General features: G+C 39.0%; 1 protein-coding gene across 4 annotated transcripts in view; it reads right to left on the bottom strand.

Moving 5' to 3' along the window:
* DNAJC13 (DnaJ heat shock protein family (Hsp40) member C13) overlaps nt 1–12,662 on the bottom strand; it is a 1,694,551-nt gene that overhangs the window by 1,060,137 nt on the left and 621,752 nt on the right. For all 4 annotated transcript variants that reach the window (XR_015300721.1, XM_086942056.1, XM_086942057.1 and 1 more), the window contains exon 20: nt 4,672–4,815. Coding sequence is in view for 3 of the 4 variants with exons in the window: in XM_086942056.1 (XP_086798182.1) it covers nt 4,672–4,815 (144 nt within the window). In the remaining variant the exon portion in view is untranslated. The remainder of the gene's footprint in view (nt 1–4,671; nt 4,816–12,662) is intronic.

Raw genomic sequence — 12,662 nt, 5'->3', positions numbered from 1 at the left:
ATTGTAAAACCCTAGTCACCAGAGGTGGACAGAGTAATGGTCGGTGATGGACATCAGCTCCTTGCTGCTCCAAAAGGGATTAAAGTCGGAATGTTTTGAGGGAGACATCCTAGAATTACACAGTTTGCATTTGTGAAACTTTGGAGCACTTAAATACGAAGACTCAGAGAGCATGCTCCAGATTCAAGTAGAAGGCTGGGAAAAAATGGAACTCACGTCATTGTTGACGTCCCCTACTGGCATCAAAGAGCGCTGAAGTTTTCCTGAGTCTAGTCTGATGTTTGGGATAACTCAACAAGTGAGGAACCTGCAGGTAAAAGAATCCATCTGAATCATACAGCAAATACAATTTCAGCAGTATAATTCCTGAATTCCACCCAGATTACAGAAAATGGTCTTGATGGGTAAAGTCTCCTCCCCTCTGCTGCCCCTTAGCATCTCTGATCACTCCGGCTAATCTTGAAAAAGCTTTGCAAGTGATCATAGACCAAGAAAGCTAAGGTTTTATAGGATGCACAATGAGTGACATGAGTTTCAATTTCGAGAAAGGAAGGTCTTTGCTGCCAATGATTTTGACTCATTTATCCAACGTCCTTGCGTATTCTTTGGGGAACTTAAAATTGCTCAATGTGAAAAAAGTATAATTTGTACACACATGCAAAGCCACTTGTACAGATCACTGTGGACAAGCCACTCATTTTAATGAAGTGATTTGATTAATTTACTAACTAATTTCACTAGGATCAAAACACAAATTAATACATTAGGTTAAAGTAGTTGTTTGTGCATTAAATCTCTGAATGAAAATATATGTTTAAAGAGTGGACCACTACAAACACTTTGTGGAAAAACTCCTCAATGCACCTTAGTTCGCACAAAGACAGTCTTTAACCACAACCCAACTTTAATCAGCTAACACTCTGGAACATGCATGCATGCACACCCACTAACACAAGAGAATAAATACTGCATCGTACATACTGAAAGTTGTAAGTTGTTCAATTAGCTGTGCCTCTCTTTCCAGCTCCCAAAAGGAAGGTGAGTTATGAGGTTTTACCATCAGACCACATACATCTTTTCTCTAGCCAAATAAAAAGTGTCACTTGAATTCTGTGCTTTTAGTAATCTACACGTTGCAACACAAATTAATTACCTCTTTAGACTACTTTACTTCATTGCAATTCCTTCTGTAGTTGAAAATACTGACAACAGACACCCAACTACACATCAGGGTTTTTGACACAGACGTTTCACTTTACTAAGGCTGATAGCTTTTCACTCCTCACACTAATTGTACAAAGAGCCTTCAAAGTAACAAGGCGTCTTACCGGTAGGAAACATTATTTTGGAGATGCTATACCCGCTCTTTTCAAACAAACAAAAGGTGATGGGAGCAATGCTAGCAATAAGTCTAAGCACTGGCAATCGCTCGGGTGTAGCACTCCAACCTATCAGTACTAGGTTGCTTGTGTTACAGTCCAGGGAGGACCTGGCCTGAAAGTTTGGGATGGACTGCTTTCATTTGAGCAGAGTTAAGACTGATTTGCATATGGGTGGGTTCAAACAGAATGACTGTGTAATGGGCTGAGAAGTCAAGCATTCCATCCATCACTCTTTTGTATACTTTAGTCTACCACCTCTTCTCTTCACTAACGTGTTTGCCCTCACTTTCTTGTGAGGCTAAAGACGTACAATAATTCATATCCAATACCGTACATCGAGAAAATACACCAACCCAAACAACTTGCAGCCTAATACTTAAACCAATCTGATCCAATGGGGATTTTGGGGAGCGAAAAAGGAGTGGGCTAGCAATATATACACTCAGCAGATACTTAAAATATAGATGGTAAACACCCTAAGAATGTGAAAGAAAATCCACAGTAGTAGCTCAGAAATAGATATGGGATGCAAAACTAAGGTTAGAGAATCACTAACAAACTATAACTGCATCAAGGTCATCAATGGAAATCTGTGAGAACTGTAGCAAAGGGAATAATTTTAGGATTCTTTTCCACTGACAGCATAAGTAGTTGCAGTGAACTGCAGAATGGTCTTGCAAAAACAGTCTCCTCAATTGCAGTAGGTGATTTAATAGCTGTGTATAGGTAACACCACATGATTTCTTCCTAAATTCAAATTGCTCTTGACAAGAAGTCTACTAATTCGGTTACCTTAAAAAACCTTTGTCTCCGTCATGTGGTGATAGTGATCACAATCTACTTGCCTCAGGCATTTAAGGAAACTAAACAGTTTGCAGATTTCTGGAAATAAAACCAGTGAAATTGGATTATAGGTGTCAGTTTGTGACAAAAGTATAATGGCCTATAAAAACATAACTAAGTTAAAAAACAGCATTATTTATCTCCATATGGAAGTTGAAAATCTTCCTTCTTGATGTTGTAAATTTTGTTTGTAAAGCCCTAAAGTGGAGGCAGGATGCCATGAAACACGCCATGGCTCAAATCTGTGAATATACTTCTGCATTGTTAAACAACATGGACTGCAAACTGTTTCCAATTGTGGTTAAACCTGTGAATATACTTATACATTGTCAAACAACAAGTACTGCTAATGGCCTCCAATCATATATAAAGCTACACAAGAGGAGAAGATAATACAACTGTGACGAAAAAAGGACTATGTACCCAAGAACCATTATGGTTTTGAATGTGTTCTGGAATAAAATCAATTTTTATGCTAGGTTTTTAATTTTGTGTTTATGACTTGGAAAAATTAAAGTTAATTTTGAATGTGAATATAGACATCCTTAGATTATTTGATAAAATATGCTTGGAAAGCTAGGAAACAATTGACGGTTTTGAGCTGAGCGCAGAGATGAATATCCCACTGTAACCCGCTATTTTCATATGTGCTTGTATGTGAACCTTGACTCTGCACCTAGTACTTCTTTTTGAAATGCTACTTGATTGTCCATTTCTGCGCAAGGGTGCTTTAAGAGATTTCCAGTATATTGATTAGTTAGTTTCCACCTGCCTGCGTATCCTTAGCACAATCTTGCAGGTCGGTATCTTGGTGCAATAGCTGCATGGCTACCATGCATTTGGTATATACTCTGGGTTCAGAATTTATGCTGAATAACAAATCTATTTGTTTTTTAAAAAGGGGATTGGATTGTTGCCTCATTAGGCTTGGAAGGGGCTGTGTTCTTTAATGTTTTCTAACATAACATGAAAAAGATGTACTTCATTAAACCCTTAAAAACTGTTACTGTTCTAAAGGTGGAAAACCTGTAATTCGTAGCCATGCATTCCTGCATAAGACAAGAGTGCTGCTGATATGTCTACAGGATGTGTATGCACTGTACAAGGGAACATATGTCTAGCTTGGATTTATCTTTGCACTCTTATGGTGGATTTCTACAATGTACTGCACTATTTCCACCATGTGATTCAGTTTAAGACTATCATTCTGGCTAAGCAAGATTGAAAAGCTTTTTCATATTGCACTTGTTCTTTGTATGGAAAACGGCTCTTCTGCATGTTCTATGCACCATTAGTCAGTCATGGCCACATGGTTTCTGATGTAAATAGGGTCTTGGGGCATAATCTTATATTTTTTTTCCAACCTAGGTGAGAAGAATGTGGTTTTAAAAGGTTCCTCGACATTCTCAACAGTGGAGCGGAGAACCATCTTCAACAATGGAAGCAACTGATTCGCTCTTGCTTCTCGACCTGCATTGGGCTCTCATGCTAAAACACGCTCTGTGAGTGGCAGTAAGGTAGTCGGAGCATCATCATCAGAATCAAATATATAGCAATTCCAAACACTACTTAGGTTCTCCCCTTGAAGGGGGTCCCCCTCTATTTGCAGTTTCTCCAGACATTCTGTATCTTGTGAAGGGGATGGTAGCGGAGTAAGTCATTTATTTAAGCCGGGTCTGGTGGGTCACTGGAATAATGAGTCTACTGCAGGAGCCTGTGTTTGACCTCCTGGTCACTGGTTCAAATCCCAGCGGGTCCACTCAGCCTTTCATCCATCTGAGGTCGATAAAATGAGTACCATTGAGCTGGGTATCAACAAACATCTGTTATTCAGCGCCAGGATACCCGTAGTGGTGAACGTGCGCTTTACAAATACACGTTATGTTATGGGTGGTGTGTTGAAACTTTCAGAAATAAATAAGAACCAATTTTCCTCAAGAGGAGCCTCCTCAAAAGTTGGTTTCCTGCTTTTGCGTAGAGGATTCCTATTTAAAAGTTCCATGAAAATCACTGGTCAACAAAGTGACCTATTCCAGGATTGGCACGTATTTGATGCTGTTTAATGCAACCTTTCCGATGCCCTCACCCTATTAAACTGGAATTCAAGTCTTTTAGATTTCGACAGATTAACAGTTTTTCAATTGTACATTTTATTTACTCTCCCATGTTGCAATGTCATGGTACAAATTATTTGGTAGGCTAAAAGAATGACAATGAGAAGGGAAATAATTATTTTGATAAAGTCACACAGTGTCTCTGAGCTTCGAAACTCCAAATGTAAAGTACAAACCAGCCATATTGCTTTACCTGCCAGGAGGTGGATGCAATGAAATGCAACTAACATGGTACATTAAAACTTGCATCATTATTTTGAGTTTATTCATAGATGTCCTAGCGAAATGTGTATTTTAGCCAACAGCAAATTATCTTAGGCCCGACGTCTTACCTCCTTTTGAGCAATTCCCATTCGGTCCCTCCAGTGCAATAAAACAATGTCCACTTTGTCTTTGGCAAACTTCTCCACCTCTTTAGCAGCTATGCCCGCCAATCTCTGCCATTCGGGGACTTTATTCAACTTGCCAAACTGATCCTGTGAAATAATAACAGAACCTATCAATCCTTGGCCTGTCTAGAGGCGGGAATAGCAACATATAACGCCCAATAGTAACAATGCTGCTCTAAAAATACCAAACCATGAACAATGGTTAGTGATGGACAGTATGCTTGACGTTTTCCGATTACAATTTTTTCTCAATTTCTTAAGCAATTAGTAGAGGCCGCTAGGTTGACTTCATTTACATGTTTCAACTTGCAGATAAAGTGCATGCCCAGTACATTTTCCATGTAAAGAATGTTTTCTGTAACTTGGCGGCATCGGTGGGTGACAAATGTGCATTGCATAACATAAGCTGAAGGATATTCTACAGCCTGGAAGCTGACTGTTGATAGTATGCTGGTGTATTGTTGGTGCATAGGTTTAGTAAAGGGTGATATGTTAAAATGGGGGAAAAGTCTGCCACAAAATGACAAGTGAATAAATGCTGTTATTCTAAAAAAAAAAAGTTTACATTTAAAATTACATACACGAGTCTCTTGTTTTTCCCATCTTCAATTTAGCAATGAGTAACATACAAGCCATTCTCAAGTTCCAATTTGGAAATCATTATCAGAAATGGCTTTTTGACTGCTAGAAAAGGTACAGTAAGAGCTGTGGAAATAGGCTTTCCAGTGCAGCCTTGTTGAATACATATATTCTCAAAAGATTGCTTTGGAGGTAAAATATTCAGCCAACATAGGTGCTTCGGACACTGAAAATACAGCAAAATAAATCTATATTCTTCATTTGCCATGGTTTCCCTTAATGGCATAGGCATCTTTGGTTGAATTTTTAATGTATTCAAGGACAAAGAGGAGGGCAGCAGAGAAGATGAAAAATAAGAATAAATATATGGCAAAAGGCCAAAAGTTATTATAACTTTCAGATCTTAATGTTTATTCTGGATCCGTAGAAAGTTCTGATATGTTCATATCCTAATATACCAATATCTACTAATCTGAAGGCTGAAAATGAAGCAATTATGAATATTTCTTAAGTAGATTATGAAAACAATAATAGGAAAGTTCCATGGAAGTCATATTGGAAAGTTCAGAGTCTGTAATGTAGGAGTGGTTGGCTGGGGAGGGGTTGGTTATATTAACTCTGCAGGTTTAATAATTATTTTTAATAATTTTAGCACTCAATGCGAAATGTGCACATACCTCAGGGTGGAAACAGTCAGTGTCATCTGGATGGGACATGTCTTTATAAATGAAAAAATAGGTGTGCTACACAATAAGAGGTGAGCATACAGAATGAGATATAATGAACCTTCCGCAGAGGTTAACACAGACTTGAAGGCAATACAAGTAGAGCTATTTGACAAGGTTTGGCATCCCCTGGCGGAAGCACTTAAACTTTCAAATTTCCTCTCTGCACAACTCTGAAGAATTTAACATTTTAAAAGTACATCTAAGGGGGGCGTGGCTTGCGCGCCGGCGACTGAGGACGTCTCTCCCGTGAGCTCCGTTTCGGACTTCCCGCGGATGCCGTGAGAAATCGTCAAAACCGCCCTTCGGACGGTTTTCTTGCTGGATTATAGTGTCGGAAGGTGGGGACTCCACGATGCAGCACTTTGCCGACCGAAAAGAGCGCAGTTTCAAGGACAATTTGTGTTGGTAACTATCTCTTCACTTCGTAACACGAACGGCCGCCATTTTGTTTGCCGCCGGTTCGTGTGTTTTCTCTGCGCTGTTCCTGCTCTTTCTCCCTTCGTTATGGCGCTAGCTTGGCGTTGATGCCGCATATTATCCTGAGTCACTCATGAGATGCTGTGGACTATTTTTCACTTTTGACGCTTCTCCCACACTCCAATTTAAAAGCGCACTTTTTTCTCTGTGGTGAAACGACCGCCATTTTGTGCCTCTGGATGCCGAGCCTTCTGCTATTGCCTTGCTCAAGAACTGTGATAAATGTCTCAGCGTTATCATAACCTTCTTGTTCTTTTGACCTCTACTGACCATCGGTCTCCTCCAATACCTTAATGCACTGTCTATGCTTACTCGTGAATGTCTTGGTGCCCTATTTCATTTAAGCTGACACTCCATATTGCCATGACGGTCCGTCACAATGTCAAGCCTATGAGTTAGTGGTTGCCTCCTGTTTGACCTCGTGTGGCTGTTATTTCATTCACACACTGATAATAGTGTGTCTCAGTGCCCTCTTTTTTTTTTGCCACAAGGTGTGCCCCTACCAATTTGGGCATCTACAACCTATTTCGTATTCAACAACACTATTGGTCATAGCTTCCTTTCCTCATCCAACATCATGGCAAATCTCTCTACTTCGCCGAAGTTATCACAAACTGGAACAAAACCTAAAAGACCAAAGAATGACCCACCCTCACCTATTAAATCTTCGACTAACCCTGTTCTGGACTCAATCTTTGAGGAGGTGCGTGGTCTCCAACCGTTTATGACTGCTACCAATGCTAAGCTTCAGCAGATCGAGGAGCGCTGGGTGGTCATGGAAAATAAGGTTTTGAACTTAGAACAACGTGTCAGCGATGTCCAAGACCTCTCAACCAAGATTCCACTTTTGGAACAAGAAATCCACAAACTCAAATTACACACCGAAGATTTGGAAAATAGAAATAGACGCAACAACCTACGCGTTTATGGTGTTCCAGAAAATTTGGAGGGGTCCGACATGGTCTCTTTTATTCAGAAACTTCTTCAGGAACTTTTGGAACTCTCTCCATCGACTCATCCTCTCAACATCCAGAGAGCGCATCGTCTTGGCCGTATTAATTCCAATGCAACCAAACCACGTGGAATCATCATGTTATTCTTGGAGTTCACAGAACTCATGGCTGTTCTAAAAGCCGCCAGGGCCAAACGTCGTCTCCAGTGGTCTGGTCACAACATCTTCATTTCCCAAGATCTCTCTTCTGCTACCAATGCTCGACGTAAGGAATTCCTGAACCTTCGCCCCACGATGAGACAACTCAACATTCAGTATGGAATTCTTCATCCCTGTTTCTGCAAGATTACACATAATGGGCGTACCAAGTCGTATGATGATCCCCAGAAACTTCGAGACTATTTGATGAGTATCACACCGTCTACCATGGAAACTGCCAGCTAATGCCTTTTCGTCTTTCAATGTTTTTCCTCTTATAACGTTACTGCTTTAATCTATCTATTTTCTCTTACCTTATCTCCCCTTTCTATTTTGTTCTAAACTCTCTTCTCACATCCTTGTGTTTATCCTTTCTAATATGTCCGTATATGGTTTGCTCGTGGGTTATGTCCTCTCTCTGGTGTACCCGCGTCTCACGTGTTTTGGTTACTGTTCTCTTCTCAGATCAAGCCTTTGTGCCTTGACCTGTTTTCTATTTCCCTCTCTCTCTTTATGTATCTTCCCTCTTTCTTTCTCTTCTCTCTCTTTCCTTGCTTCCTTCTTCTCAAGCTACCTCTGCTGGTTTATTTTCTTCTCCGTTTCTTCCTTCCATGCTATTTGATTTTTCTTTCCCTTCTTCAAATGAGCGATTTCCTACTCCAATGTTTAACCGTTATTTTTTGTCTCCCCCTATATAGCGATCTCCCTGCTGTGTGTTACCTCCACTCTTCGCCCATTCCTTCCTCCTTCCGACATGTGTAATTTTGTCTCTTGGAATGTTCGTGGTCTTGGTCATCCTGTCAAGCGTCAGAAGGTATTGTCTCACTTAACAAAATTTCATTCACAGGTTGTCTTTCTTCAAGAGACTCATTGCTCGGACACTGATTCCCTTAAATTAAAAAGACAATGGGTGGGTCAGGTTGTATTTTCTCCTGCGGTCAACAAAAAAGGAGGGGTTGCTATATTATTTCACAAAGCTTTAAATGCACAAATTATATCCTCCCAAAATGATGATGAAGGTCGTTGGGAAATGGCAAAGGTTGTTATTCACAACAAGACGATGGTCCTATTGAATATTTATGGCCCTGTTCGTCCAGACCCCAAATTTTGGAAAGACATTAAATTGCTTATTGCATCCATTGATTGTCCTAATTTCATCGTTGCTGGTGATTTTAACCAATGGTTGGACCCTTTTTCAGACCGCTTGTCTTTGAGTAAATTTCAACCTGATAAAACCCATAAGGCTTTTCAATCTGCCATTGCCTCTCGTCCTCTGTATGACTCGTGGAAAGTGTGTAACCCTGATTTACTGGAATATACTTTTTTTTCTAATGTCCACCATACTCGTTCAAGGATTGATTATATTATGATTAGTAAGTCTCTCCTTCCCTCCCTTCAAAAATCGGTTATTGGCTCTATTTTTATTTCTGACCATGCACCGGTTTACACTACCCTGGATTTATCCATTAGTCCCTCCAATTTTAGTCGTTGGAAATTTAACTCTTTTCTTTTATCTGATGCCACTTTTATGAAAAAATGTACTGAGTTTTTTAATGAATATTTTTCCTTTAATGACCCTGTTGATACTTCCATTCCCAACACTTGGGATGCTTTTAAGGCTTCTTTTCGTGCTTTTACGATTTCATATGTTTCTGCCAAAAAGAAGCTTAACAAGCAAAAATATGAGGATCAACTTAAACATATTAAAACCCTTGAACATTCATATTTCTCCTCCAAATCCCCATCTGCCCTTCAGGACCTGATTCTTGCCAAAACAGCTCTCAATAAAATTATAACTAATGAAGCGTGTCATACCCTCCTTAAAATAAAATCTAAGTATCATGGGGGTCAGAACAAAGCAGGTAAAATGCTGGCCAACTACTTGAAAATCAAATCTGAACGCAAAGCTGTCGGCCCAATTTTTAATGATTCACTGAACAAACTGGTCACCTCTGATGAAGACATTGCCGAAGTTTTTCACAATTACTATCAAGCCTTATATACAGATGATACTCACCCTTCTGATGCTAACTTAACAACTTTTTTTGAAGGCCTTCCATCCCCTCCAGACCTTCCTGTTGAATTTTCACACCTGGAACGTGAAATTACTCTCCAAGAGTTTACCTCAGCTATTCATTCCCTTAAGAAATCAAAAGCCCCTGGTCCTGATGGCCTGCCGATTGAATTTTACTCCTCCTTTCATTCATTTTTTGCTCCCAAACTCCTTCAATTATTTAATTCTTTTATTTTTGAAGCTAAAGCCTCTGGGTCATTCTTAGATGCCCTCATTGTCATCATCCCGAAACCTGACAAGGATCATTCCCAATGTAAGAATTTCCGCCCCATATCCTTAATTAATTATGACTGTAAAATTTTTGCTAAAATCCTTGCCTCTCGCCTTGATTCCATTATCCCTCGATTAATCAACACGGACCAGGTGGGTTTTGTTAAGGGCAGACTTGCTGCGGATAATGCCCGTCTTTTTTCCAATGTCCTTTCTCACAGTAAAAATGTCAAAACCCCATTAGCAGCCCTTTCCCTAGATGCTGAAAAAGCTTTTGATCGTATTAATTGGCAGTAAATGTTTCAAACCCTTTCTTGGTTTGGTTTTGGCCCGAAGTTTATAGCGTTAGTCCGACTCCTTTATTCCTCCCCTCGTGCCAGTATTTTTGTTAACAATCAATTTTCCAGATTTTTTTCTTTAACAAGAGGCACGAGACAAGGTTGTCCCCTTTCTCCTTTATTATTTATCCTATGCCTTGAACCATTTCTACAACGTATTCGTTCTAACCCTCATATCACTGGTTTAAAATTCTCCTCTGTCGAAACTAAACTCTCAGCGTACGCCGATGATGTCCTCATTTACATGTCTAATCCTGAATCTTCCCTCCCACCCTTTTTAGATGAAGTTCAGTTATATTCCTCAATATCAGGATATAAGCTTAACTTATCCAAAACAGAAGTGCTTCCCCTTAACTCTTTGTGTTTTCAATATATGTTTAATAATACTGATTTTGCATGGTGTCCTTCTAAAATTAAATACCTCGGCATATGGTTTTCTTCCTCTCTAAAAGATACCCTTAAAATAACATTTGATTTGTTAATTAAGAAAATTCAATCACTCCTACAGATTTGGTCTCCCCTATTTCTTTCTTGGTGGGGTAGATTAGATACCATCAAAATGATGATTACCCCGCATGTTTTATATACAGTCTCTATGCTCCCCTTCAAAATCCCTAAATCCTATTTTTCCCGTATCAATTCAATATGCACAAAATTCTTGTGGAACAATAAACATCCCCGCATTGGATTACATAAGCTGGTTCGTCCTAAAAATGAAGGTGGTGTTCGTTTCCCTGATTTTGGCTCTTATCATTCTGCCTTTCTTATCAAACAATCCTTCTCCTTGGCATATGATTTCCTTGATACTCCTGTTCCTAAGTGGGTGCTCCTGGAACGCTCTTTTTTGAAAGATTTCTCATTTCAACATGTTCCTTTCATGTCAAATTGTACCTTTATATCCAAGTATCCTATTTTGAAATATTGCCAATCTACCTTGCAAAATGTTTTTACCTCTTCCCTTTCCCCTCTACAATGTTTTTTATCATCTGTAGTTTGGTACAACAAATTTCTTAGATATAAAGGTAAATCATTTTACTTTAAACACTGGAAAGAAAAGGATATAATGTTTGTACATCAATTTTTTCTTGATTCTACTCTCCTTTCTTTTGTGGATCTACAAAATAAGTTTAACTTACCCTCCTCTTTTCTTGCTGAATATTCTATTATAATCTCTGCTATTCAATCTCACTTATCTTCGCTCTCCTCTCCCTCTGATTCTTTTTCTTCTTTTACTCCTGTCACTCCACTTTACCCTCTTTTTTCTACCCAACAACCTAAAGCTGCTCTTGTATATTCACTCTTATTATCTAATTGTTCTGTTCGATTTAAGTCTACAGTGGAGACTGCTTGGGAAACTGATCTGGGTGTCTCCTTTGACACTGCATTGTGGGATCGTATATGGTCTCGACTCTTCAAAGTTTCTGTTGCTGCACGCATTACCCAATCCCTACTTTTTATTTACCACAGAGTTGTTATTACACCGGTTACTATACATAAATTTTCTCCAACCTCCTCTCCTCTATGTTGGTCCTGTTCTAAAGATCCTGGTACTCTACAACACCAACTTTACTATTGTCCCCCAGTTTTATCTTTTTGGACTGATGTTTGGAATATATGTATGAAAATGTTATCTCTTTCTTCACAATTGTCCTTCATACACATATTTTTAGGTTCTTTATCTGATGATATTGATATTAGTACACCCTCATCTGCTAAGTTGTTAGATCTTTTTATTGCACTTGCATTTAAAGTTATTTTGTCGTGTTGGAAAGATAATTCTAAACTCTCGGTCCACACATGGTGGAATTATATATGTGATGAACATAGAATTTCTATTGCCTCTTCTACCTCTATTCCTTTGAAAATTAAATCTGATTTATTATGGCTTCCCTTTACTTCATATCTCTCCTCCAATCCTTCTCCTCTACCGCGTGCTCCTTGTCCCTCATGATCCCTTAATTTTCCTTCCTTTTTCTCCTCTCTCTTTCCTCTCCTCTTTCCCTGTCTTCTGCTTTCTTCCTTTTCTTTTTTTCCTTCCCAACCCTTTCCTTTCTTCTTTCTCCTTCCTATCTTTTCATACCTTTCTTTTCTCTATATAAATTCCTGTAGATTGAGGTCTTTTAATTATTATTACACCCGTATGTACTTTTTCCTAATTTTTCATGACATGTTTTCTGTATCACCTTTTAATGCTTAATAAAAATTTCTTAAACAAAAAAAGTACATCTAAAGTTTAGATCGGAAGAATTCACAATATTAACTCCATTCTAGAGCAGACCTAAAGGAGTCAAACTTTCAAGCAACCTTTGATGCAGCTCATAAGAACTCACCCTTTCAAAAGACATTCTGCGGCAAATTATTTCTCTTTTGATACCTTC

The sequence above is a fragment of the Lissotriton vulgaris genome, chromosome 10 (genome assembly GCF_964263255.1).
Source record: "Lissotriton vulgaris chromosome 10, aLisVul1.2, whole genome shotgun sequence".
NCBI classification, from domain to species: domain Eukaryota; kingdom Metazoa; phylum Chordata; class Amphibia; order Caudata; family Salamandridae; genus Lissotriton; species Lissotriton vulgaris.
Note: the sequence above shows the minus strand (reverse complement) of the source record. Positions and strands in the feature narration are given on the sequence as shown.